Raw genomic sequence first — 27,324 nt, forward strand, 5'->3', positions numbered from 1 at the left:
GAATTCATCCCAAGAATCATAGCTTGGAATATCAGGGACATCATTGTGGAAATGGAAAAAAGATACTGCTGTATCTTTAGGGTTTCGAAATATCACCAATATCTAGAGAGAGAAAATTAATTTATTTAGGTCTATGTTTTGAATTTTGAAAAAGTGAAAGGGTGAGCACGATTATTGTGTCCTTTCATATAATTAGAATTTAATTGTTACTATATAGAGAAAGAATGACAGTAAAAAATGAAGGGATAGGCAGTGGCAGATGGAGAAGTCTGACGGGAAGGAAGGAAAAAAGATTGTAACAGGGGACTTTTACAAATCAATTGAGATGGTAAAAAGGCCATATAAAAGATGGTCAAAAAAGAGAGAGAGCAAGCTCACAAGAATAGTTCCAAGAATGTAAGCTGAAAGGCTAAACCACCAAAAAAAGTAAAAATTGCAAAAATAATGTTAAGGACAATGAAAATAATATTTAAGAGTTTGGTGGGAGAAGATCAAAGAATAGCAAAGCGTATTCTTGGGAGTGAGGTGTGATGTTTATGGTTGATGAAGCAGAGCCTATTAATTCTCATGTCTATCGTCTTCGATGAGGAAATAGTGAAAAGAGCAAACTGAAAACCAAGAGAACCTAAAGATTGTAGGTGACCGCCTGGCTGTCCCAAGTGAATTTGGTCTTTTGGGCCTTAAAATTTCTATTTCAAGAACTGAGAACACTCAAGAATGCATTATTGAGTGCTGTAAGTGACATCTGAGGAATCTGAGAGAGCCCACAAGAGGTCAGAAATCTAGAAACAGGCAGAAGTAACTTCACCTTCAGAAAGGGAAAAGGCAGGGATTTTGCAAAGTATAGATTTGTGATCCTGACCTCCACTTGGGAGAAGTTGCTGGAATTGACTAAATGGTTGATTTGGGACCACATGCTAGAGGGAGCAGTAAATACTGGGGGACAACATGGGTCCCTAAGAACAAGTCACAGCAAGTTTTTCTTGGAGATGATTTTTAGATAGTATATTAAGTTGCTTATGATTTCTTCTGCAAACATGGAAGTACGTAAGCCAATAACAGGAACAATTAGGCATCGAAGCTCATTGGAAAGTCAAGGGCAAAGGTTGCTAAACAATTAATGTATAACATTAATGACATTCCCTTTGTCCTGACTATGCCATAGTCAACATTTTAAGGAGTGATTTAAGTAAATATGTAAAATCTTTATTTATCAAAATTGTAGAAGACATGAAACTGGGAGGGAAGAGTCAGGATACCCAAACATTTTGATAGTCTAAAGAAATGAGCTAATGCTAACAGGATAAAATTAAATGATAGAAGTAAATGGGTTCGGGGTCAAGGTCTTAACGCTCAGGTCTAAAAGTCACCACCATCCCCAATCCAAATATAGTTAAATTCTTGGGTTTGAGAATTTTATATTTGGATAGTCACTATGCTTCACAGCAATTTACAATTTTATAAAGACACAAATTTGAATCATGGTGGCTGTGGCTGGAGCGTAGACAAATCCCCAGCACCAGCTTCTCACCTTGACTCTGTAGCTCTTTCCTGTATTATAGTGAAAGTGAAACCCTGTTCAAAATCTTGCATGCTCCACATCCAAATGCCTTATAAATTAATACTGTTACTTATGATGTGGGCTATGGGTGGCAGGCTCTTTGTCTCTTCAGAGATAACCTAAACTATCTGTGACTTGTGGGTGTGGGATGATGAAAGGTTGCGGTCCTGCCCTTGGTGAGCAGGAGACAGTTTAACAATGCAAGGTCTGTAAACTTTAAGTATTCAGGGGAAATGCAAAGCAAGTATGCTAAAAGCTTATCGAATGCCTGAGGTCCATGCTAAAAGCTTACTAAGATGTGGAAATATATGCTAATTCAAGCCTATTGAGAACTGAAACAAAAGGACCATTTAGCCTTTCCTCTCTGTATAAAAGGGACTAAAAAATCTTGTTTAGGGCTCGGGATTCAAACAGAATGTTCCCGAGTCCAGCTGGCTGTCAAAAATTTTTCCTTCTCAAATCATTCCTGAGTCCTGGCCTCTCTATACTCAAGTAATTGAACTTCTCTCAAATTCTACAACATTTTTGGCGACTGCGAAGGGACAACAAATGAAGGCCAGAGACGGTAGCATTTTGCTGCCCCTTCCAAATCCCAGAGGAAGCCAGGAGGACTCAGGTGAACCCCAAATCTGGGTGCCCCTGGATTAAATTTAATCCAGAAAAGATGTGGGCTCCACCAGAATCTTCCCAACAAAAATCGAGGGCAATGGAAGGTCTGAAGAGAAAGATTCTGGGAACGAAAAAGAACTCTGAACATGGAAGAAGGTAAGACTCCCGGGTGAGCACAGTCTGGAAGGCCCTAGCTTTAATTGCTAGGAAGGGGAGGCTGATCACCTCCTGAGAGAACCCTAGTAGCCCTAGAAAATTAGGGGAAGCCGTTCTCTCTAGGCTTGGGAAAAGGAGAAAAACCGGGGAAAAGCCCTGGTGTTTTGGGTTTGTCTAACTGCATGTTAGAATCTGGTACTGGTCTTATATCCACTAAAGGAGTGGAGTCTTGATTTTAATAGGAAGGGTTGTTTATAGGTTTGAGTCCTAATGTCCTGGAGAAAAACCGGGAAAAAGCCCTGCTGTTTTAGGTTTGTTTAACTGCATGTTAGAATCTGGTACTAGTCTTATATCCACTAAAGGACTGGAGTCTTGATTTTAGTAAAAAGGGCTATTTATAGGTTCAAGTCCTAATGTCCTGGAAATTGGTCTAGATTAAAAAAAAACAAAACTTGGTTACAGGAAAATGGATCGGCTTTTCTGGTGGAGCTTGGTCTGGGTGTAAAGTTTAAACAATGGAAAAAGTCTAGCTGAAATCTTTTGTTATGGTGCTAAATTGTGAATGAATTCGCTTTATACCAAATGTTAAGTGTTCTGAGGTTTGTGATGGCTGTGGGGGCAGCCATGGTGAAAATATATATAAACTTGTGGGTCAGATTAGTGACCTTTGTGCTTCTGTCTGTGTCAGCTCAATGCTAGTGTTGGAGTTGTGTCCTTATGTAAAGTAGAATTACAGCTGAGCTGGAGCCCTCTCTTGCCATTGGCAAGGGGGTGAAATGATTATGGGGCAAAACTGAGGAGTCTGGATGTTTGCGGAGTCTAGATGTTTGTGCATGCTCTGCTGTCTTGTCTCTGGTCTGGCCCTTTGCCGGGGCTTGGAGGCCATCTGTGTCCGCACTATGCACCCAAGTTTGTTGGGGCTGCCCCAGTCAGGGTGGCTGGGTCCCCTAGAGAGTTGCTGAATTTGAGTAGGTTCTGTCTGCCCATTTTGGCCTGAAAGCTGGAAAGGGGGGAGCGGCTTGCCCCTTTCCAGTGAGTCCACACCTTCTATTCATAAGCTGCATTCCTGTTTGATTGTTGTGCACCCGACTGCCGTGAAGGGGGTAAAAAGCAGAATCAGAATAAATGCAGTAAAGTTCCCTCCCTAGGGTGTCAAAGTCAAAATACCTTTGCATTCTGCCCAGGTTCTTAGAAGGTATTGTAGTAACTTTAAGTAAGAGAATGTGTTCTGTGAAGGTAAAATTTGTCTTAAGGGTATAAATAATTATAAAAGTTTTACAAAGCATTGTTTAAATTAAGGTATTTGAATGGCTAATTGCAGAAAGTCATTATTTAACAAAAACTGAATTGATAATAATAATAATAAAAGGCAATTTTATAACAAACTTATTCGGCAGCCAGTCTCCCCTGCCAACTTGCTTCCAAAAAAAAACTGTTTCTGGTATTACATGCTACTAAGTATTTAAAGTGAAAAAAAGTTCATTATTTTAACAAGCTTGTTTAGTATTAATGGCAATTATATGTTGTAAGAAGTTTGCCTGATAACTTAGTATGTGGGATATATGGAGTGTGTTTTTATTGTTAAGGAAGCAGAAAATGATTTTGTCCAAAGATAAAATAATTGATTATTGGAAAGAGTAGAGTGTGGGACAAAACCTGAACGAATACTGAAAGTGTAGAAGTTTTGTGGAAGGAAAATTTTTATGATTAAAATTGAGTAAGATCAATATACAAAGAAAATCTTTTATCAAAATAGCTTCTTGTGCTTTAACCTCATCATTTCCTCAGTATTTGAAGAAGAGTCTTACCTCTTTTAAAAGAACATTTATGTTCTAGAAATCAAATCCTGAAAAGTAGCATTTTATTTCAAACTAACTGCAAGAGATTTATTCTTTTACTTTAAAGGAAAAATTAAAGTAATGGTTAAGTTCATTTAATATGTTATAAGTCAAATGAAAGGTATTTAAAGGTGTTATAAAATTAATAGGTTTTTAAAAAATTAATAAAAACTGTAACTAAGAGTTAAAATCATTTATAAATGCATTTATATTATAAAACAGTGGAAAGACAATAACTGAAATTATAGCTGGGTGAATTTAGCCTGAAACTATTATTTACGTGTAAATTCTAAACTAACCTTTCCTTTGTTTATGGTTACTTCAAGTCTAACCTCACCCTTTGCCTTTGCCTATGGTTATTTCATAATTGAGAAGAGCTGGGACATCACTGTCTTCTCTCCTGGTATTAGTAACCCTTTCTCTCATGAATTCAAGTGTAAACTAAATAAATTGCTGCCTGATGGAATAAGGTTAAATGACCACTGGAGTTTTATTATCTCCAAAATCAAAAAGGGGGGTGGAGGGGGAGAAGCCTCCTGCCTTGACGGTCAGTGTTCCTAAGAGTGGGAATTCATGAGAGAAACCAGTCTGTCTCCCTGAGGCTTCAAATAGCCTCAGTAAATATATATAAAATTATATCTTGTTGCTTATCCAAAATTCTGCTAAATTCAAAGTAAAATATAAAGTTCTGAAACAAACAAAAAAATAGTGCTAAAGCATTGAGAACATTTTGGTTACAATCCATTAAGAAAGAAAATTCTTTATAAAACTGCATAGTCATAGTATAAAACTGCACAGTCATAGTGCAAATTAAGAAAAGTTTCAAGAGTCTTTGAAATGTTTTGCAGTCACACTTGTTTTGTAAGAATTAGAAGTTTAAAGTAACTAAAGTCATGTTGTTGTGTCAAACTATTCATGTCTGCCTATTTGCTCAAATTGTTGAGGTTAAATATGCAGTTATAAGTAATATATATTTCGGGACCCCAAATTAAGCTAAACAGTATATAAAATAATGCAAATTATAAATAATATCAATGAGTTTTGTTTCTGTGTCTAACTCTTTGTGTCTGCCCATTTGCTCAGTGTATGTCTTCATACATCAAGATAATAATACCAAATTAACAAATGAAAATTCTTAAAAGAGCTCTATTCAAATTGTTAATTAAATATGCAGTTATATATGTAAATAAATATTCTTAGAGCCCAAATTAAACTAAGCAGGATGAAAAAGTCATAGAAATCTGATTATAGAAACAATTGGGAAAGAGCCTCCTCTTTGCAAGAGCTTTAAAGGCAAGACTAGGTGTAGCAGATTAAACCTATCTACTAGGCTAGGGAATTAAGAATCAGTTTGCCTGGTAATTTCCCAGTTTAAACCTTTTGTCAGCCATAAAATGTAAAAAAACAAAGATTAGGTTAATTTTCACATAAGAAAAATGTTAATGTAAGCTGGCGGCCTGCTGCCTCAGTCTCCCACTCCCAGGTTGGACAGCAGTGGAGGAGACCAGTTTAGGCCAGTCCTATGGGCAGTGGAAGGATGCCCAAGAAGGAGCTTAGTCGGTGCCATTTCAGCACTAAATTCTATTCCTTATTTGACAAAGGGGAGTAGGTAAAAACTAAAATGGTTGGAATGTGATAGAGGAAGCAGTTAAATCACAAACTTTTGCGTGGAAAAGTTAAATCTCAGATAAGATGTAACTTCTGAAGTATCCAATCTATGGAAAAACAGGGGGAAAGCTTGCATGCTATACTTAGGGGTTAAATTGTGTCATTTTTCTTTGTTCGGGGCACCAGCCACATCTGCTCTGTGCCCCTTCTTGCAAGATTGAGAATAAATTCTTTTCTTCTCCACAATCTGGTGAGCCTTATTTTCTTCCAGAAGATTTCTTTCCAACAAAATAAAAGTAATTAGTGGCTCTATTAACAAATTTCAGTAAGTAAAGGAGAGTCCATAAAAACTCTGGAGAGATCTTTCCTGGGTTATGATTTAAAAAATTAAGTAATTGTGTAATGTGTTTTAAAACCTAGTAGTCAGTATGCTTTTAAATTATTAATTTTCATAACTTAAAGAAAAAAAGTTTTTAGCTTCCTGTAAGGGAAAAAGAGAACATTCCTTGCATAAACTATTATGGTTTCAATTTTATTTAACTTGAGTGTAATCTCCCATAGTTAATTTATAAACTAAATTAACATTATATATACAAAATCTTTAGAGTAATGAACATTGTAAGTTCACATTGGTGAAATTAGGCTAAAGGAAAAAGATTGTAAATGTGCTCTCTTAAATAAATAGAGTAAATTTCTTTAGTAATTGTAATTTAATAAGTTTATTTAAACATGAGGTGTCTAGTCAATGTGGTTATAGTCAATTATAAGGTGGTTGTAAAACATCTGCCAAACTGAAAATGTTTAAATAGTTCTAGTTCTAGAAGTCATTGTTAACTAAAACTTAGATTGGTATTAGTAGCAGAAATAACTTAATGATAATAAAATCTGTCTAAAGGCCACCGCAAAGTACACATTTAAGTAAATGGTAATAAAAAGTTATCTTGATTCTATTGGAAATCTTCTGTTTTCATTTTAACAATGAAAAATAATATTTTTCTTCTATTACTAAAGTACCTACTGTTATCTTCATAGTAAAATTGTGTAAGTGAACAGTCATTTGATATATGTGTTGCATTAAGTTGTTTAAAATATATATAAAAACAAGGAATAAACTTTAACATTGTCAAACTCTTGTGCATTCAAACCAGGCCTTGAATACATTACAGGTGGCCTCTCCATGTGAGTTATTGGCTAGGGTGGTCACTGACCCCTCAATTAAAAATATTTGCTATATCAGCCTCTGGTTCTGCTCCTGAAGTTGATGGAAACTACGTTGCAGTTTCAAGCTCCTGCAGCAGCCAATAATAACTTGGTACAGCCAAGTGTACAATGGATATCGCCTCCAGACTGGCACTATTCCATAGTGCCAGAGAGCACTATGCACCAGGCTAGTAGAATACTGGAAATTCTCTCTAAGATCAAGGATGCTGTGACTTGCTCACTGCGTTGAACATGCTAAGTGGAGCCATGATACCAGGATACAGTAAGTGAAACTTAAACACAATTGGCATTATGGCCTGCTCTCATGAAAAGATAACATGTAAAGTATTACAAACCTAAAACTCAAAACTAATAATTGCAACTCTGAATCCTTATGCATTAAGTAATACATTAGTTAATATTAAGTGCTGTACTTTTATCCTGTACTAAATATATGCCTAATAATTATAACGTTATCTTTTCTATTTTGGATCAAGTGCAGAAGTATATTAGACATGTTAAATTCCTGGTAAAATCATTTTCTAAACAGTTAAAAACATGTCTATAGAATAAGGTGGCAGTCTCAGCCAGTCTCAGTCAACTTCTATATTCTACTGCACTCTGCTGTGTAGCAAAGGTGAGGCTTGCTTGCTGATGGTGAGTCACCTATTGAACAAGTCAAAATTGCTAGAAATTGTACAATTAAAACCAAGGTGTAAAAAAACCTTTATTCTGTAGTTCTGATCACTCCCACAGGTGAAAATGAAGAGAATTTCCAGCTTAGTGTTCTAATCCTGAGTGAAGCCAGTTGCCCAAGGAGTGCCAGTTCACCAGGAGCCTCTAACAGAGCGAATGAGTGCCAGTCATTGAACAGCTTGGAATGTGTCTTCAGACAAAGCTAAGTGTCTGTTGCAATTTCTCTCTAAAGATGAATAACTTAAAAAAGAATATATATGCTGTTCCCACCAGCTTTTAAGGAGTGTCATCTTTATAGGCACCTAACCTTGTCTACCTCTGTAACCCAATGTGTCCTCTTTTAAAAACGGGTATTCCAAATTTTTAATTAAGTTTGTTTCTTTCAGAGTGAACATCTTATTAACCATACGAAAACTTCATCCAACTTTGTACAGAATGCCAGATCCATCTTCCTCCAGTTAGAATAAATTAAGAGTTTTACACCTTATTAGGCAATGACTATAGTCCATGGCCAGCAGGAAGCAGTTACAGAAAAGAGATCCATCTCCCTTCAGCACCCCTTTTAAATTAAAGGTGTAAACTCTTCAAGGGTAAAATAAAATTAATAGATGGATCTGGAACCTGACTGGAAATCCATGTGAGCGCTGGTGGCCGCAGAATGACTGCAGGAGGCCCCCGCCCAGGATTCTGCTGTCCAGAATGAAAACTTCTAAACTCTTAAAAACAGTCCTGGATGCTACACTAAAGATTGATAAATAATCAATCAAAACAACAAACAGCCATCCACCTCATAGCTCCAACAATAATTATGCCAAAGCTTAGCAAGTTAAACTTTGGCAAAGGGGGGAAATGATGTGGGCTATGGGTGGCAGGCTCTTTGTCTCTTCAGAGATAACCTAAACTATCTGTGACTTGTGGGTGTGGGATGATGAAAGGTTGTGGTCCTGCCCTTGGTGAGCAGGAGACAGTTTAACAATGCAAGGTCTATAAACTTTAAGTATTCAGGGGAAATGCAAAGCAAGTATGCTAAAAGCTTATCGAATGCCTGAGGTCCATGCTAAAAGCTTACTAAGATGTGGAAATATATGCTAATTCAAGTCTATTGAGAACTGAAACAAAAGGACCATTTGGCCTTTCCTCTCTGTATAAAAGGGACTAAAAAAATCTTGTTCGGGGCTCGGGATTCAAACAAAAATTTCCCGAGTCCAGCTGGCTGTCAATAAACCATTTTTCCTTCTCAAAATCATTCCTGAGTCCTGACCTCTCTTTACTCAAGTAATTAAACTTCTCTCAAATTCTACAACACTTATAGAGTCATTAAAGGGGTAAGAAAAGAGTCATCTAGAATTTGTGATTACATTGAACGACATTTAACAAGGCACATTATATTTTATAGTTACAATGGTATTTATTATTTAGGAGTTTCTCAAAGTTGTCAACATAAGGAAAATTGTTTAACAGAACTGTCCAAAGGGGGCATACGAGGTGGAAGAGTTCCCTGATAATTGGAAGTGGTCATTCATAGCCCAGACAGCCAGTTAGTGTAATTCAAACACCAATTGGGGGTTAGACTAGACAATCTGTAGGGTATTTTCCAACTCTAAACTCCTAAGACTCTTGTACCATGGTCCCGTGGCCACTAATTCTAAGCCTCTTCTTCCTGGTATTTTCTTCCCTAAGCTTCCTTTCCTCCTGCTGTGTTTCCCCTCCTTCCTCTTGCCATTGTTGTCATTTTAACTACTTTCCTCTGTTTTTCTCTGCTATTACTTCACTCTCCTGCCATTCATACTTGTAGCATTCAAGTGTTAAAGTCTTGATTTCAGTTTTTTCTCATCTTTTCCTCCTGAGACAGAGAAAAGAGGCACAAAGAAAAGAGGCACAAAGAAAAGAGGCACAAAGAAATAAGGAATGGAGTGGAGATAAGGCAACAGAAAAGAAAAGAATTGGGTGAAAACTAGTAATTATGAGAAATATATCAATACTGATTAACTGAACAAGATTTTTGAACAAATGGTAAGAATAACCAAAGCAGGGGAGTGGATGTGGCTCAAAGAGTTGCGCGCCTGCTTCCTACATGCAAGGTCCTGGGTTCAGTTCCCCATTCCTTCTAAAAACAAAAAGACAAACAACAAGCAAACAGACAAAAGAAAACAACTCAGGGAAGCCAATGTGGCTCAGTGGTTGAGTACTAGCTTCCCACATATGCAGTCCCAGTTTCAATCCCTGACCCCAGTACCTCAAGAAAGAAAGGAAAAAAAAAAAAAAAAAAGCCCAAGCACTTATAGTTAGTATGCATGGCATGAAATTTGATACTATATATCAAGTTCAGAAATAAAATAATTTCAGGCCTCAAGTAAACAGTGATCAACAGAAAGGAACAAGGGAACAATTTTTGCTCATTTTAATAGGTTGTATTCTTTTGTTAAACTCTTTAAATAGCCTAGTGGGATACCAGAATCTATTCACTATAAAATGAGTTGTAAATTTTGCTTCACTCTGTGTAAAATGTATATATCCTAGTTGAAAATGTGTTTGCCTGGAATGTAACTATAAAAATAATATCTGAAAAAAAATATCTGAAGAAAGAAACAACAGGGAGAGAGGAACTAAATCCCACACTTCATTCATTAACATTTTCTGATGAGGCAGGAACTCATCACATGCTACAGAGAGCTGACACCCTTTTATAAAAACTTGAAATTGTAATACCCACAGGGACTAACCTTGGCTTTATTCTCGAAGATAGACCTAGGTAGTTTGTCGTAATGGAGATGAGTCGCCAATATCCTTGGTGATGGAAGTTGCTTCATTCTCTTAAAAATATACACAATAAGATGAAACAATACAGAGAGAAGACAGGCAGGTAGGTAGATAGATATCATAGATAGATACAGAGTCATTCCTTAGCTTGGTATCTGAATGGTAGTTCAAGCATTGTTGTGTGTTCTCCTCCTCCTACAATTTTTCTTTGTTTATATTTCCTTTATGGGGATAAGAAATGGAGAATCATAAATAAATGAATAATTAATATTTTACTCTTGAATTTCCTTGTTGGATCCAGTCTACAATTTCTCAACCTTTATCTCCCTTTTGCAAAAATATATTTTTTCCCACAGCCATACAAATTCATTTGGTTCAAGACAACTTGTAATATGCAATCTACTCTTTCAGCTAATTTAGATCTCTTCTATATTTGAGTTTTTTAACAGAAATATTCAAATTTTTCCATAAATCCTGCAAATCTATTTTTAACATCCAGATCTGTTTCTTTTTTACCACATACAATTAAATGTCCCCGCCGAACCTGAAAGTCCAGAGTAATTTAAATATATGAGAAATATTTTATGAGAGAAATTCTTATTAATATAAGGATTCAATGATTGATTCTTTTTCTTTTTTTTTTTTTTTTAAAGATTTATTTATTTATTTAATTTCCCCCCCTCCCCTGGTTGTCTGTTCTTGGTGTCTATTTGCTGCATCTTGTTTCTTTGTCCGCTTCTGATGTCGTCAGCGGAACGGGAAGTGTGGGCGGCGCCATTCCTGGGCAGGCTGCACTTTCTTTTCACGCTGGGCGGCTTTCCTCACGGGCGCACTCCTTGCGTGTGGGGCTCCCTCACGCGGGGGACACCCTTGCGTGGCACGGCACTCCTTGCGCACATCAGCGCTGCACATGGCCAGCTCCACACGGGTTAAGGAGGCCCGGGGTTTGAACCGCGGACCTCCCATATGGTAGACGGACGCCCTAACCACTGGGCCAAAGTCCGTTTCCCTGATTCTTTTTCTGTAATGTATTTCTACTGATCATTTAAAAAATGAAGTTATCTTTTTAATACATCAGAGTTACAGTTTTATATTAAAAGCAGACGTTTAGCACATGTTATGCAGGGCCTAAGGCTTCACTCATGGAGGTTGGCCATTTAGCTGAAATATACCTACTCATTTCAAGTTATAAAATGACATTTAGACACTTGTAGGCAATTGTTCTGTAAAAACTTCATGGAGAAACCAAGCAAGGGAGCAAAAAAGAGATTTAAACAATAAAAACAATTTAAATCAATGATATGTCAGTGATTAATAGCAATAATGCCCGATTTATAGCAGATTGCATTCTTTGGTTTTTAAAGTAGTTTTACATTCATTCACAACAGTCCTCTCAGGCAGATACTGTAACCTCCATTTTAGAGATTAGGAAACAGGCTTTGAGGTTTTAAGCACTGTATGTAAAATAACACAGGTGGTAATTTTCAGATTAAGTTACAGAGTGCTCTTTCCACTAAACTGCACTGCCACAAACCACATAAAGAGATGAGAAATGGTAAAGTTTCTAAAAGGATTCAGAAAATATCCGACAATATGCTTGACACCTACAAGCCAGCATACCAATGCCTACTTCATTCCTGCGGGAAACCTGTTTCTTTCAGTGGGAGCCCAGGCCAATGCAGTAATAGTTGTGCTGGTAAGGTGAGGGATCGCAGGAGGACCTGGTGGGAGAGGTTTTTAAAAGGGAAGATGGAAAGCTGGACAAAGCATAGTTTGTAAAGGTGATGGGAAAAGCAAAAACAATGGCCTGGGAGGAGAAATACCTGGGCTTTTCATGGGCCCGTCCGTTTCTTACCTAGGGAAGCTTCTTAAAGCCCCTGGTCCTGGTCTGTCTGAGCCCTCATCCAGTGTGCTCGGGACAGGGGAGCCTCGTGGGACCCAGGGCCCAGATGAGGCTGCTGGCCCCTCTGATGCCTCCTCCGGTTCCTTTTTTGCCAACCAGATCCAGGCCTTGGCACTCACCTCCCCATCCTGCTCTCCCCCCACATCTCTGACCACCTCATTAACAATGTATTCTGCTGCATTGGCCCAATCCAAGGAAATGGACTTCCTTCCACCCAGGTTGCAATTTTTAGTTGCCCAAGAGTCTCAGCCACTTTCCAGAAGCCTCTCCTTAAGTTTCAATCTAGAACCTGTCTTCTTAGTAACCAGGTTTTGTCTGCCCATTGGAAGTCCTGGTGGGGATCACTTCTGAAGTTTTACTGAGACCGTGGTCCCCTTGGAGGCAGCCTTTGCTTCCCAACTGCATTTCTGGAATATAAAGGGGTTTGGTCCTCTTTGCCTCTGTTCTGTCCAAGCACTAAATCTGGAGGCAGATCCTTCTACCCACCCTTTCCCTGCCTTTCCTGGGCAGGGAGGCTGACACCATTTCTCATACTAAGGTCTGTGTTAGAATAATAAACCTTCGCACACATCAGTGACTTATTCTCTCAGCTACTCCTTGATCCATTCCCATCCTGTAATATGTACACACTGGGTTATAACTGAGACAGGGAAATAAAAATTAATGCCTCATTTTAAAATTTTAGTTAATGCCAAATGTCGTAGATCTTAGAGTAACCCTCCTACTAGGATCCTGACCATATCTAGGCCTTTAGAGATAAGGCTCATTTCTTGAGACTTCTCAGCTTACTTTCTTCCCTACTTCTAAAAGTAGGCCATAAGTGCATGGCTAAGAGCTCAAACTTTTAAGTCAGAAAACTTGGGTTCAAATCTTACCCTGCCATTTGTTAGCTCTTTAACCTGGGGCAAGTCACTAACAGTTTTGAGTTTTGTAAAATGGTAATGATCATATTGAGATAAAATGAGATAATCTCTGAATAATGCTGGGGATATGGAAATCAAATAATAAATAGCAGTCATTAGTATCTAATTACTAGTATCGCTCTTTCTGAAATCAAAACTGAAGTATCCCCAAAAATGGAAGAAATCATTCTATGATACTTTGCTATAAGTTCAAAGACTGATTTGTAAAAACCTGATATTTTTCTGGGTCTCCACATTCAAGAACTGGGAATTCTGCATATTCACACTTTTGTTTGGAAGCAGTAAATATTAATTGATTAATGATGTGGAGAAGCCAATTCGAACCTATAAGAAATCAGAGAAAAAAGTAGCTCACTGGGGAGACTTGATATAAAAAAGACATGTTACTTTAGCATAAACATCATAAAATTAAAATCTGCAAATATTCCTAGATGTATACAATTGGTTCCTCTGTGTTTGAAATAGCCAGGGCTATAGAGAAAAACAGATTTTTGTGTAAAACAGCATTTATATCTATTAGTATAAAATTCAACTTACTTTATTTGTCATATTTCTCCTTTAACAAGAGACAATGCTTCTTTTTGAATGTAGAACAAGTTCTTTATGGAACCATGTTATGTAATAGAAAATTATTGTTCATTATATATCATGAATATTATTTAACTTTAAATTAATAAATATTTTGCAAAGTATGTGGGTTTTTTAAAGATTTATTTTTTATTGACTTTAATAAATTGGCTTTAATAAATACTTAGAAATGCAATAACAGTTGAAAGAATAAAAAATAGATTGTGTAGGAGAATGGGTGGCTCAAGCAGTTAAGCGCCCACCTCCTACATGGGAGGTCCCGGGCTTGGTTCCCGTTGCCTCTTGAAAAAAACAAAAACAAACAACAAGCCAACACAAATGATAGAACCAACTCAGGGAAGCTGATGTGGCTCAGTGGTGGAGTTCTGGCTTCCCACATACAAGATCCCAGGTTCAATTTCCAGTCCCTAGTACCTCAAAAAAAAAAAAAAAAAAAATTGTGTAGAAAAAAAGAATAATATAGATTCTCAGTGTTTTATCTTCCAGCTTTACCTTTGTAAAGCTGATTTGAGAAACTAGAGGACTAATGTTTGATTCTGAAAAACAAGTTATTGCATGGAAATTTACCATATAAATCGTACTATTGGCTGTGCTTTTGTCTTCAGTCAACAATCAAGATGAAAAGCTCAGTGCTTGATGACAACCAGACTTTCTTGCACTCATGTTTCTTCTTTCTAGCCCCACCCTCCACCATCTCATTCCACCAACTATAAGTCGTCATGCTTTTTTCACATAAGACTTCTTCCCTCAGAGACTGGAACTTTTAAATCAAGCAGCGCTCTCTATGGATTTTTCAACCTCTGTGCCTCAACCATCTTGGCCACCCCATCCTCCCTGATTTCCTGCCAGCTTCATGCAGACATAAACTGCCCTCCTCCCACCTTTGTCCCTCACCGCCCCCCCCCCACCAACTATGAAAAACTACCCTTGTAGGAATGATTTGTTATTTACCACATTTTGGATAAGATGCTAGCACTATATCGTCACTTCTGGCTTCAAAGGTGTCCAGAGCTTGGAAAGTTTCTGAGGTGCACATGGTGATTGGGTAAGGAATCCCCTGATAGGTAAAAAATAAGTGAGAGAGCGCAGTTTCTTTCGATTTCTCCAAAGCTTCATCAATGTAGTCAATGAATTTAGATTTCTCGGCCATGCTGGCTTCTTGAAAATACAATGACTCCGTGGTTGTTCATGGGCAGTCATAGCTTATAATGGATTTTTTTCAGGGGGTGGAATAAAGGGCTCCTCCCATTCACATGAGAATGAAATCATTTCATTCTCATCCAATTCCCCACGCCACCCACCCCCTCCTTTTTGCAAATCCTCCTCTGACAAAAGAAAGACAAACCTCAGGTGCAAAAGAGGCTGAGGATCAGGGAATATTAACTCCAGGATTGATTACAAGCCTCCAAAAGAAAGAAAAAATCGAATCTCTTAGGATATCAATTATAAGATATTTAATTCAGTAAGACACACAATTTTCCTACTAATAAAAAGCAATGAACTGAATGAAACCTCAGCTCTCGCCTTGGCTCCAAAGCAAATGATTCCATGGTTGACAGCTTTGTGCATTCTACAAAGCAGTGTGATTGCAAGATAAGGCGGTAGGGTGGAAAAGAGCATGGGATTTGAAATAATCCTGGGCACTAGCCTCAGATTTGTAATTTCCTAGCTCACTAGATTTAGAAGTCAGATGACCTGCGTTTGAATCTCAACCACTCACTAACTGTCTTGTTCTGAGCTAATAATATCTCTCCAACAGTCTATGTAACAAGGGGATAAAGGTAGCTGCTCTTCTTTATCTCCTTAACAATGGAGTTGTGTGGCTCACAGAAGGGAAATGGTTTGCAAAGAGGAACACATCAAGCAACAGAGTTGCCAGTCCTCTGAGTTCCTTCCTTGGTGCTTAAGGTCCTCTAGAGTAAGACACTGATTGTCCAAGGCAGAGTCTTTCCCCAGGAGCCATGCTCCCCCTTTTCCTTTGGGTAAACTGAGTTACAGTTCCCTGCTTTCCTTGCAGCTTGGTGTGGCCCTCTGGCTAGTAGGAGGTAGAGGAAGTGGTGTGTGCAACTTCGGGGTCATGTCCATAAAAGAGGAGGTTGCTGGCTCTCCAGTTCTTCTCTATTTGCTTTCCCATGACTGGACAGCAGACCAGATGCTGGTGAGCCAGACTTGCTAATTTGGAGGAAAACAGCACTCCAAGGGGGTGGTGGGCAAACAAGATCGAAGAAACCAGGTTTCCTGGACAACTTTGCAAAACAAAGCTGCCCTCCCACAACCGGCCTTGTATCACAGACCCTCTCGTGAACTGTATGTAAAAGAGTAACAAGCATCTATCTTGTATGAGCCACTGATTTTTGGGGGTCTCTTTGTTACAGAAGTTTAGCCTATATCCTAACCAATACACTTAATGGATTAAAGTTTAGTTTCTTTGGCCTCTTCCTAAATCAAATTTCCATAAACATATGCTGTACTTTTCTTATTATTTCTGTCCCATTATCTTCTCTATATCCTTCTCCTTACTCTTCTTCCATTTTTTCCTCTAACATAGTTTTTTTATTGTATTCACTTTTCTCTAAACCAATGCTACCCAGTTAGGAGGTTAACCCCCTAGGTATGCATGGCTACCTAGCTGCTACAGCCATTCATATATACCCATTAAAATAATAGCTAACATTAGTGAGCACTTGTATGTACAGACACCTGATAAACTACTAAGATTGCATGGCTGCCTTAATGTAACTTCACAACAATCCAATCAGGGCTACAATTATCACCATTTTACAGGTAAGTTAATTGAGGCTTAAAGACCCCAAGTAACTTCTCAAGGGTACAGAGTCTGTCCTAGGAGGAGATGGGATTGGAATGCCGGTAGTCAGGTGAGTTCCTAGGCAAAAAGACAATACAGTGAAATCTGTTTACCTGTTTAGTTGTGAGCGGAAATGCATAGAGTCTGGACAACAGGTGGGTTTTTGCTGCTGCTTTATCTGTCATGAGAAACAGAAAGCCATGGCACTTTTCACTAGAGAAAAAAAAATGTTACCTTCTGAGGCAAGAGATTTTTATGATCACAAGGGAAATAAATCTCCTGGGTTCTAGAAACTTTAATAGAGCATTTTGGGACAAACACTTATTAAACATATCCATTGATTGTAAAATGCATTCCAATTTTAGAAATATAAACATATGGAAACAGATGCATCTTAGAATTCAGGAAATGTTATATGTCAATAGAGAGTATTTTTGAGGCAGTGAGAGAGCTCTTTTTGCCTATATTTTACAGAGGGTAAGAACAGACCAGAAATGGTTTAATTCCTAGTTAGGAACAGGTATCTGGGTTTGGTTGTATTTGTGAACACTTATTTAAAACAATAATCAGTTTGAAAAGATAAAATCAGAATATCTGAGTATCTTAGTATTTTCCTATTTCCATACACCACTCCCACCTGAAGGTCCTCTTACCTAATAATGGCAGGGTATTCACTGTGGTTGGGAAGCTGAGTTTAACAATCTTCCTTCTAAATAAAGAAAAGAGGGAAGAGGGTTGGGATTTGACACACTGCCAAGCTGCTTTGTGAGATTATCTCTTGCATTATAAAGAGTTTTTGTTTCCCTCAGGTAGAGTAGAATTTTAGACAATTCAAATGTTGTTGTTTGCTTGCTTCTTGGTAGGTAAAACATTAAAAAAGACTATGTGCTGGATCCTGTTTTGACACCAATGCCTATCATTACAGGAGGATTTGCAGGGTGGTTTAGGATTGGTAAAGTGAGCTGATTCTTGTTAGTCTCCAAAGTTTAGGTCAACCTGCTTTTACAATTCTACCTACTCAACTCTTAATTGTCCTGCATGAGGGGAGAAATGTTGTATGAACATGTGCATAATAACCTATAGTGATGCTGTGTTTGTGCTGTCGAGGCCCTCAGCTTATGTGAAATCCCAGTTTCCCATTCTGCTCCTTGCTTCCCCGTTCATGCCCAGGATGTACGAAGGCAACTCACAGCATGTGCGGGCCATAGGGTACTTGCTTGCTTTTTTGTTTATTTATTTATTTATGCCAGCAAAAGGAATTTATTTGGGAAATGGGGGAAAGAACAGAGCTTGCTGAGAAATGGGAGTGAAAGATGGAAATACATACTATGATTTGGTGCGGGCTCCTCTAGGCAGAGAGAGCCAGGGGGGTTATTTAAAGGTCCTATCCTTGGGATTGAAAGGGATTGTTCCCTCTTATCTTCTTTTCTTTTTTTTTTTTTTTAAGATTTATTTATTTTTCTCCCCATCCCTCCCCCCCCAGTTGTCTGTTCTCTGTGTCTATTTGCTGCGTGTTCTTCTTTGTCCGCTTCTGTTGTTGTCAGCGGCACAGGAATCTGTGTTTCATTTTGTTGCATCATCTTGTGTCAACTCTCCATGTATGTGGCACCATTCCTGGGCAGGCTGCACTTTCTTTCGTGCTGGGTGGCTCTCCTTATGGGGCGCACTCCTTGCGCGTGGGGCTCCCCTACACGGGGGACTCCCCTGAGTGGCATGGCACTCCTCGTGCGCATCAGCACTGCATGTGGGCCAGCTCCACACGGGTCAAGGAGGCCCGGGGTTTGAACTGTGGACTTCCCATGTGGTAGATGGATGCCCTAACCACTGGGCCAAGTCCGCCGCTTTATCTTCTTTTCTTTTCTCTTTTTTCCCTAGGCTACGTCCTTATACCAGGGAGAGAGAGAGAGAGAGAAAAGAAAACCTAGAGACTAGAGTGACTGAAATCAAGTTGGACATAGTAAAGCAGGTGTTATGCAGCACCAGACTAATGTGCTCACATTGGCACAGACTGGTTTATACGGGCAAACAAATCAGCCCCTCCTGAACTACAAGTTGTGTGGTTTTTTCCCCCTCTTTATTAGCAAGAGAATATTACCGATGATGGGCTCATTGCCAGATGTGCACAGAAGTCAATACCATGACACTAGGATTTCAAGAAAAGAGTTTTATTGCAAGCCGCCAAGCAAGGAGACAGGCAGTAAAACTCAAATCTGTCTCCTTGAGTTGAAAGAGCTTAGGGTTTTTATGGATTTGTGCATGGGGTGGGCTTGGAGGATTGGGTATTGTGGGCAGAGTGTAGGTATAGATAAGTGGAGCATGCACATCTAGGGATCAGGATAAATCATATATCACATGATCAGAAAATGGCATTCTCAGGATGATGAGTGGGTAGAGATTTAACAGGACAGATGTCATCAGATTACTTTAGGTTATACTTGGCAGCAAGCGTGCACGTGTTTGGCTAGGAATTCCTGTAGACCAGTTGGGGCCAGTTCCTGCCCATGTCAGGTAGTTTTGTGGTCAGGAGTGCAGAACAGGGGAGTCAGAGCAGTTTGTGGTAAGAGTGGAGAAAGGGAAAGCTAGAATAGTTGTGATAAAGAGAACAGAAAGAGGGACGTTTCTGTTCAGAGTTTCAAGAAATGCTACTTTCTTGTGTAGTCCAGTCCAGGACTGAAATTTGCCTTGGAATCCTTCATGCAGGGAGAGGGGCTCATCTCTTTACATTTTGGGAATTTACTTAAAACTGACCCACCTCTTGAGAAGGTAATGACCAGGAAAGCAGGGATGGAGTCTATGAGATAGAGGATGCTGGAAACATTTGGGATCTAGGATGCTTATCTGGTAACTCTGGCTTCCTAGACTGATTGAGGAGATGGAGAATTGCTCTGCTCCAGCAACACAAAGGAAGTGGGTGGGGCAAGGATCTACCTACCCCTTCTCTCCACCTCCCCTGCTTCAGTCACAGGGCCCCAGTGCCCACAGCTTGCACTGCTCTGTATCCTGGGCCTTCAGGGCCATCACCATAGTCCCAGGACCATCTTGTCCAGTAAAGTGCCCTTAGGCATCCAGCGGCAACGGGTCATCTCTGATTAATTTCAGCTGAATTGAGTCAGGTCATTCAAGGAGCTTTACCTTAAGGATCCCATTTTGTCAGCTGCCCTTTTTCTGAGGAGAACATTAGAGAATGGACAGCACATCTTCTAGATATCCATTAATGTGGAGAGTCCACCTGCCCTTGCACCTGTGGTAGCTACAGAAGATCAAGACTCTAGCCAAGCTTCTCCGCTTGGGTATGAAGCAGCAAGGAGAATTTTCTCCTGGCCACTTGCATCCCTCTGCCAGAATTAGCACATGGAGAGAGGCCTGGGGATGCACAGCTCTCAAAGGGCCTTTTGGGAGGGCGGCTGGAGTCTTGGAGGGGGATCAAACTAACTTTTGAACTGGGGAGTTGAGCATTTGCATTCTGGGTTTGGTTGGGGCTGGAACAGGCTAGTTACCCCCTCCTCCAAATATGGAGAGGGTCAGCCTTTACATCCGCTACTTGTGAATATCAGGGTAACTTTGAAAATCTTTCACCATAGTTTCCCCCACCTGCCCCAATATCCCCCGCCTTCTACCCAAACTCTTTGATGGGATCAACCTGAAAATAGTCTCTACTTGAGTCTAGACTTTTTGTGGCCTAAACATGTGACCAACTGCTTCTCATCTCAAAACATGCACAGAAAATCTATAGTAGGGTCCAGGATTATGTAAAAAATGTATATGAAGGTGCTGAAGTTCTGTGCAATATGGGGAAACTCCCACCCCAATTAACAATTTCCCCTTCATTAGTTTATATATATTCCCCAGGAGAAATGTTTGGATTGCTATGTAACTATTTCAGTCTTTGTTAATAAGTTTTTGAAGTTCTTTTTTCCTTCTTTCTCTTTTCATGCTGAACCATTTTGGTTACCTTTTAAGCTTATTTGCTCATCTGGTGCCCTTAACACTGATGCTCTGGTGTTTTTCAAAGCTTGGAAACTCAAGGTAAAATTATTGTCATAACTGATTTTCACTTAAGTAAATGTTTAATGGAGGCTGCTTTTAATATGAAAAATACTTACTGTGGGTGGATCTTTGAATGGGAATGAATCTACAAAGGAGCTGAATGTCCAGACGAGAGAGGAATGAGGGACTGCAACAAAGCAGGTGACACCTGGGGGTAGAGTTCTGAAAATTTTTGAGAAAAATAGGATATTATAGCAAAAACAACAAAATAGAAAGCAACACAGCTTACGAGAAAAGCCTGGGAGAAAGTGAGCTATATATTGATACAATGGAGGTTCAAGCTAGATTCAATCTCGAGAATGCTTTTATAGGTCAAGAAAATGTACTAAGTCCAAGCGGATGCCAGAAAAGTTGATAGTCTCGGGCTCTGGATCCAGGTAGACCTGAGTGATTGGGCCTAAGAATGACATACTTTGAATGAAAATTGTTTCGGCATCCACATGTCTCCCAGTCTATAGTAATTTAGTTATTAAACGAACCACATGGGGCCTGGGAGTCAGGTGGGGAAAGCAGGGTAGTTACAGGATAAAGGGCACTTCTTTTATCTGGCACTGATAAAGGCAGCTCCAGCGGTCACCCCTTCTCTAAAACCTTCTCAGATCCATCCCTTAAGGCAGAAGGCCCTTATCATATCTTCATTAGCTGTATGTGGATATATTTTACCCCTGACTAGACTAAAACCTCCATGAAGGCAGATCTGTGCCTATCTATGTTGGGCAGTATTGAGAAGTGTTTCTCAAATTTTAATTTACAAACAAACTGTCTAGGGGTCTTGTGAAAACGCAGATTCTGATTCGGTAGGTCTGCGTTCCTAACATGCTCCCAGGTGATGCTGCAGATCCTGGGAACCTACCACACTTTGGGCTGCAAGGGTAAAGGATGAGGACTGAGCTCGCTCTTCAGTCAGTGTCCGGGGCTCAAATCCGACTTCTGTCTCTTACTAGCTGTGTGACTGTGGGCAGGGTAAACCTCTCCCTTCTCTGTAAAATGAGACCCTCACAGCACCTCTTCTTCGCGATGTTGTAAGGATTTCGTGAAATAACGTATTGCCTGCAGTCTCGATGGGCTCTTTAGAGCCCAAAGAACCCGGATTACAAGTGTGGGGGCGGGGCCAGCATCGGAAAGGGCGGGGCGCTCCCACTTCTGCGCAGGCGCAACCCGCCGTGTTGGTGCTTCAGGTAATACCGGGGCACCTGGCTCTAGCTCGGTTTCGCCGACTTGGGGATACCCGGAGGGAGCAGTGGGGCAGGTTCGTTTGGGCGCCTCCAGAGTTGGGCTGCCTTGCGGAGAAGACTCGGCCGTTTCTCTTTCCAGTTCGCCAGAGGGGGCGCGGAGAAGCCCTGGCGTTAGTGTTTCCGGGTCGCTCGCGACCTTGGCCCCTTGGCCCGGCGGTGCAGGGTCACGCGGCTGGAGCGGGCGTGGGTCCTTGGGGCAACGAGGGGGACTCGGGCGGAGATGGGTGAGAGCAGGGACAGGACCCGGGGGTCCAGGGGCACTGGGGATGAGGACGGAAGTTGGGGGCGAGGAATGTGGGTGGCCACAGCCTGCACCTCTCACGGGCCTCTGCTGGTTGCTTGGCTCTTGATCATGGGAACCTGAAAGAAACTGCTTTTTAAATTAATCCCAGGAACGTAGTGCCGAGAAACCTTGTTCTCTAAAGGCTGCCAGAAACCTTGCAGACTGAAATCATATTGCCACTTAGAGAGAGAGAAGCAGCTTTGATTTCCACCTTGGGGCACCAGCTTTCAGATAGGGGGTTTTCGGGCACCACATTGCCTATTTGTCGTAAGATTGTGCGCCTTGAGTCAGTTTCTCTGCCAAGACCCGGTTACACACAGCCCTTCTTTTTCTTTGAGCCCATCAGAGGCCAGCTTCATTTTAAAATTTACCTGAACTCCATCCTTCACCCAAATTCTGTCCCTTTGGTGGAAAATCAGAAGTTCCTGCCCTGGTGTATGTCGAAGCCCCTTCCCACAGCAGTTGGTAAACCTGTGTGGGAGGACAGCTGTGCCCCTGGTGGTCTTAATCACATGGTTTTAGCAGTCGCTAGAAACACTTCTCCTGAGACTGAGAGTGTAAGATTGGAATTAAGGGATTATCTATACTTATAGATATATAGATATATTTACTTATAATAGATCTAATTTTTAAAATTGAGCAGAGGTATAGTGTTCCCCTTCTCTCCCTCCACACTTTCTCTTGTTATTAACATCTTGCATTGGTGTGGTACATTTTTACATTTGGTGAACCAAACTTGATACATTAGTAAGTAAAGTCTGTAGTTTACATTAAGGTTCACTGTGTTGTACAGTTCTTACTGGTTTTAACAAATACATAATGTCATGTGCCCACCCTTTCAGTATAATACAGAATAGTTTCACTGCCCTAAAAGATCCCCTATGCTCCACCTATTCATCCCTCCCTTTCCCAGATCCTTGGCAACCACTGATCATTTTACTGTCACTTTGGTTTTGCCTTTTCCAGAATGTCTTATAGTTGCAGTCATACCGTATGTAGCCTTTTCAGACAGGTTTCTTTTCTTTCTTAATATACTTTTTAAATTTTAGTTTATTTTTTAAAGAAACAGATTACATAAATGTTACACAAAAAATATAGGGGATTCTCATATGCCCCACTCCATAGCCCTCCCACATTTTTCCACATCAGCAATATCTTTCATTAGTGTGGTACATTTGTCACAATTGATGAACACATCTTGGGACATTGCCACTAAGTGATGATTATAGTTTACATTGTAATTTACACTCTTTCCTGCTCATTTTTGCAAGTTATTACATGATATACAATGGCCTGTATCTGTCATTGAAATGTCATTCAGGATAATTCCCAAGTCCCAGAATGCCCCCAAATTACACCTATTTTTCCTTCACTCCCTTCAGAATCTCCAGCGGCTACTGCCTCCACATCCATGATAAAAGTTCTTCCATTGCTAGGATCACAAGTCTACAGTAGAACAACTGTAGTTGTCTAGTCCATCATCCATTCTCCAATCCTGAGGATTCTGTGATGGTGATGCTCTCTCTACCTCTAATTGAGAGGGGGCTTAGGTCCCATGGGGCAGATGGATGGGCCTTTCTTGCTTGCAGTTGCAGACTCTCTCTGTTCCTTGAGATGGTCGTTGTCAGTCATCTTCTTCTTGTTTGTTGTCCAGGGTGAGTCCAGTGAACTGGAGGGTAGGTGTTGCAAGTCTTTTGAGATTCAGGGCCCAACTGGCACATGGACAGCCCAGAGATTTAAGTCTACATTTATCAACTCTAATACTAACTATAGGTTCAAATAGAGGGATAGCAGAGCCATGTGTAGGGAAAACACAACTGAATCTCACTCTATCACACTGGAGAGTGTAAATTCCAAAGTAGGGCCTGCTGGCAGGACACCAAACTCCTGAGCTGTCTGACTTGCCTATAGTTCTGGATGTTTCCAGAGCCCTTAGGAGCCCTGCTATTTGAGGTAATATTTACCTTGGCAGTCTATGAGTTCCTACTGAGAAGGGCATAAGCATAACCTCTAAAATGACCTCCCAACTCACTTTGAAGTCTCTTAAGCATATAAACCCATTTGTCTTTATACTTCCCCCCTTTTGGTCAAGGTCTTTTTCCAGTTGTATTGTTACTTGGTAGTAATCCCTCAGTGCCAGGGAGGCTTATCCCTGGGAGTCATGTCCCTTGTGGGCGGGGAGGGATAATGCATTTATATGCTTGAGTTTTGACTTAGAGAGGTAGACTGGCTTATTTTACTTGGCAATATGTATATAAGTTTACTCTGTCTTTTTGTGGCTTGATAGCTCATTTCTTTTTATAGCTGAATAATAATCCATTATATGGATGTCCCAATTATGAAAGGACATCTTGGTTGCTTCCAGTTTTTGACAGCTATGAGTAAAACTAAATATTTGTGTTTAGGCTTTTGTGTGGGCCTAAGTTTTCAACTTATTTGGGTAAATAACTTAGTGTGATTGCTGTATTGTGTGGTAAGAGTATTTTAACTTTGTATGAAACTGCTGAAGTCTAAGTGGCTATATATATTTTCAAGTGCTATTTAGATTTTGTTTTCTGAATCCTTAGCCTTTCTCTCTCCCAGTGAAAAACAACTTGGATTTCTTAAACTGTGGATCTAGCTGGAGGCAGATTTTGTTTGTTTATTTTGTTTGCCCCCCCCCCCAGCATTAAAAATAACTCCCAAGAGAGCTCCCACTGCTGAGCAGGGTTTATTTCCTGTCAGTAATGTACAGAACTGTGAACAGAACAAAACCCTAACCCTTCCCATCCATTCACTGGCTTCTTTGTCATATGAAAGTTCTTTTTAAACTTCCTTAACTTACTTTTTTTTCTTTTATGTGAGAATAATAAAGTTGAAGTCTTGTGGTCCCCAGGGTGATCAAATTTCATGATGAGAAAAGGGATTTTGGGGGCTGGAGGGGTGGAGAGGACACCTGGTAAGGATAGGATAATCCTACAAAAGTAGGGTGTTTAATTACCCTACCCTCAGGCATTGTGAAAGGGAGTCAGGAGCACATGGAGTAAACATATGAAAGTGAGCAGAGAGCTTGGTGTCCTGTCTTAGAGAATGCACCATCTCTCTGCACAAAGTACAGACAACAGTGTAACAGAGAGCATACATAGGACCACATCAAAATCCTGAGATAAAAATATACTGGTTCTACTCTTGTCCTTGACACTGAAGCTATAAGGAAGAAGGGTAAAAACATGGGTTTGCCTTTCATCTATTCACTTATATTCATTCTATTTTATTAGCATATTTAGCCCTTTCCCCTTGTTTAGCTTTTACTTTAATTAGGGAAAAGAATAAAGATGTACACTCTTTCTATTGTTTTATTTTTAAAAAAGATCTACCCCCCCTCCCCGTTATCTGCTCTCTGTGTCCATTTGCTGCATGTTCTTCTGTTCTTGTCAGTGGCCCAGGAATCTGTGTCTCTTTTTGTTGGCTCAACTTGCTTCATCAGCTTTCCATGTGTGCAGTGCCACTTCTGGGCAGGCTAGACTTTTCTTTTGTGCTGGGCAGCTATCATTACGGGGCAAACTTCTTGCGTGCAGTGCTTCCCTATGCGGGGGACACCCCTGCGTGGCAGGGCATTCCTTGCGCGCATCAGCACTGTGCATGGGCCAGCTCCACAGAGGTCAAGGAGGTCCTGGGTTTGAACTGTGGACCTCCCATGTGGTAGGCGGACGCTCTATCTCTTGAGCCAAGTCCGCTTCCCTAACTTTCACTTTAATCAGTGGAAGAGACTCAAGATCTAAATGGGCTGTAGTTCTGCCACTTATTGGGTGATGGTGGGCAAGTTATTTAACCTCTGGGCTTCAGTTTCCTTATGGGTAAACTGAAAGGGTGGATTAGGTCAGTTTTCTCTTGGGATTGGTGAGCCTTTTGTATAACAAGAATTTGAAGTGCTTGCTAAAGGGACAATTACTGAGGATCCCATGCTAGACTTGCAGAATCAGAATCTGGGGGGTGAAGAAGGACTGGTTCTATTAGTCTGCCAAAGTTCTGTTGATGCAAAGTACCAGAAATCTGTTGGCTTTTTTTTTTTTTTTCTGTTGGCTTTTTTTCCCCTAATATATTCTTTTTTTTTTTTTAAGATTTTATTTATCCCCTCCCCTCATTAGCACTTGCTGTCTGCTGTGTCCACTCATGTCTTCTCTTTAGGAGGCATCAGAAACCGAACCAGGACCTCTCATGTGGGAGAGAGGCGGTCCATTGCCTGAGCCACCTCTGCTCCCCGCTTTGTCTCATTGTGTTTCCTCTTTGTGTCTCTTGTTGCATCATCTTCTTGCATCAGCTCGCCATTGCAGCCTACTGCACCAGCTTGCTGTCTTGCTTTTCTTCTCCAGGAAGCACTGGGAACTGAACCTGGGACCTCCCATGTGGTAGGTGGGATGCAAGTCATTTGAGCCACATCCACTTCACTGTTGGCTTTTATAAAGGGCATTTATTTGGGGATAAAAGCTTACTTGACAAGGCTGTAAAACGTCCAGTTCAATGTTGCTTTCTCACCAAAGTCATTTGCCATGTGTTTGAAGCAAAATGGTTGCCCAATTTTTGCCTAGTCTTTCCTTCCCCTCTGGGCTTCCTTTTCCTCTTAAGGCTGTGTGGGCCCAGCCTCTCCAGGCTTTGTGCTTAAGTGATCCTTAGTCCTTTCTCCTGGCATAGGGCTTGTTTCTTTCTGGGCTGCCTAAATCTGTCTTGGTTATTCTGCGCTCTTCCTTATCTCACCTGTCAACTATCAGGCAGAATGTCTCCTCTCTCCCTGGGGCCTCAGCCGTTTGAGTCTTCTCCTGTCTGTCATATGGCAGAGCTCTCTCTTCCTGTGTGTCTGTCTCTCTGTCTGTTTATATCAGACCCACAAGGGGGCGGGAACTCAAACTGAGTCATACCCACTGACTTAGTCAAAGCAAAAGCTCCAATCTTAAGTAATCTAATCAAAGACACTTCAGCTGCATTTAATGTAATCAAAGGGTATCACACCCAGAGGGATAGTTTACAAATATAATCTTTCTCTTTTTGGGACACAAAATAATCTCAAACTGCCATAGTGGTGGTTTAGTTTTCTTTTTTGACTACCCAAGCAAATATCATGAAATGGGTTGGCT

The 27,324-nt window shown here is 40.3% G+C and overlaps 2 protein-coding genes and 1 long non-coding RNA gene across 6 annotated transcripts in view; 2 read left to right on the forward strand and 1 right to left on the reverse strand.

Annotated features, from left to right (window-relative positions):
- The first annotated feature begins 1,956 nt into the window (after positions 1-1,956).
- On the forward strand, positions 1,957-9,788 carry LOC131273940 (uncharacterized). The gene is made up of 2 exons (XR_009181114.1): positions 1,957-2,326; positions 7,729-9,788. It is a non-coding gene; the product is annotated as an uncharacterized lncRNA (long non-coding RNA).
- On the reverse strand, positions 9,636-16,836 carry SULT6B1 (sulfotransferase family 6B member 1). The gene is made up of 5 exons (XM_071208770.1): positions 16,762-16,836; positions 14,794-14,899; positions 13,466-13,578; positions 10,392-10,481; positions 9,636-9,775 (listed from the first exon to the last, which is right to left on the reverse strand). Exons 1-5 carry the CDS (start codon positions 16,831-16,833, stop codon positions 9,716-9,718), a joined length of 441 nt encoding a protein of 146 aa, XP_071064871.1. The 5' UTR covers positions 16,834-16,836; the 3' UTR covers positions 9,636-9,715.
- A 24-nt stretch (positions 16,837-16,860) lies between these two features.
- Positions 16,861-27,324, forward strand: part of CEBPZOS (CEBPZ opposite strand) — a 29,077-nt gene continuing 18,613 nt past the window's right edge. The window contains exon 1 of one of the 4 annotated variants that reach the window (XM_071208772.1): positions 16,861-20,674. In XM_071208772.1, the coding sequence (XP_071064873.1) occupies positions 20,580-20,674 (95 nt within the window). In that variant the 5' untranslated portion in view covers positions 16,861-20,579. Of the gene's footprint in view, positions 20,675-21,798; positions 21,945-27,324 lie in introns of those variants that run through there. The other 3 variants (XM_071208771.1, XM_071208773.1, XM_071208774.1) reach the window with 3 other exon arrangements.

This window comes from Dasypus novemcinctus, chromosome 17 (genome assembly GCF_030445035.2).
Source record: "Dasypus novemcinctus isolate mDasNov1 chromosome 17, mDasNov1.1.hap2, whole genome shotgun sequence".
In the NCBI taxonomy this organism is placed as follows: domain Eukaryota; kingdom Metazoa; phylum Chordata; class Mammalia; order Cingulata; family Dasypodidae; genus Dasypus; species Dasypus novemcinctus.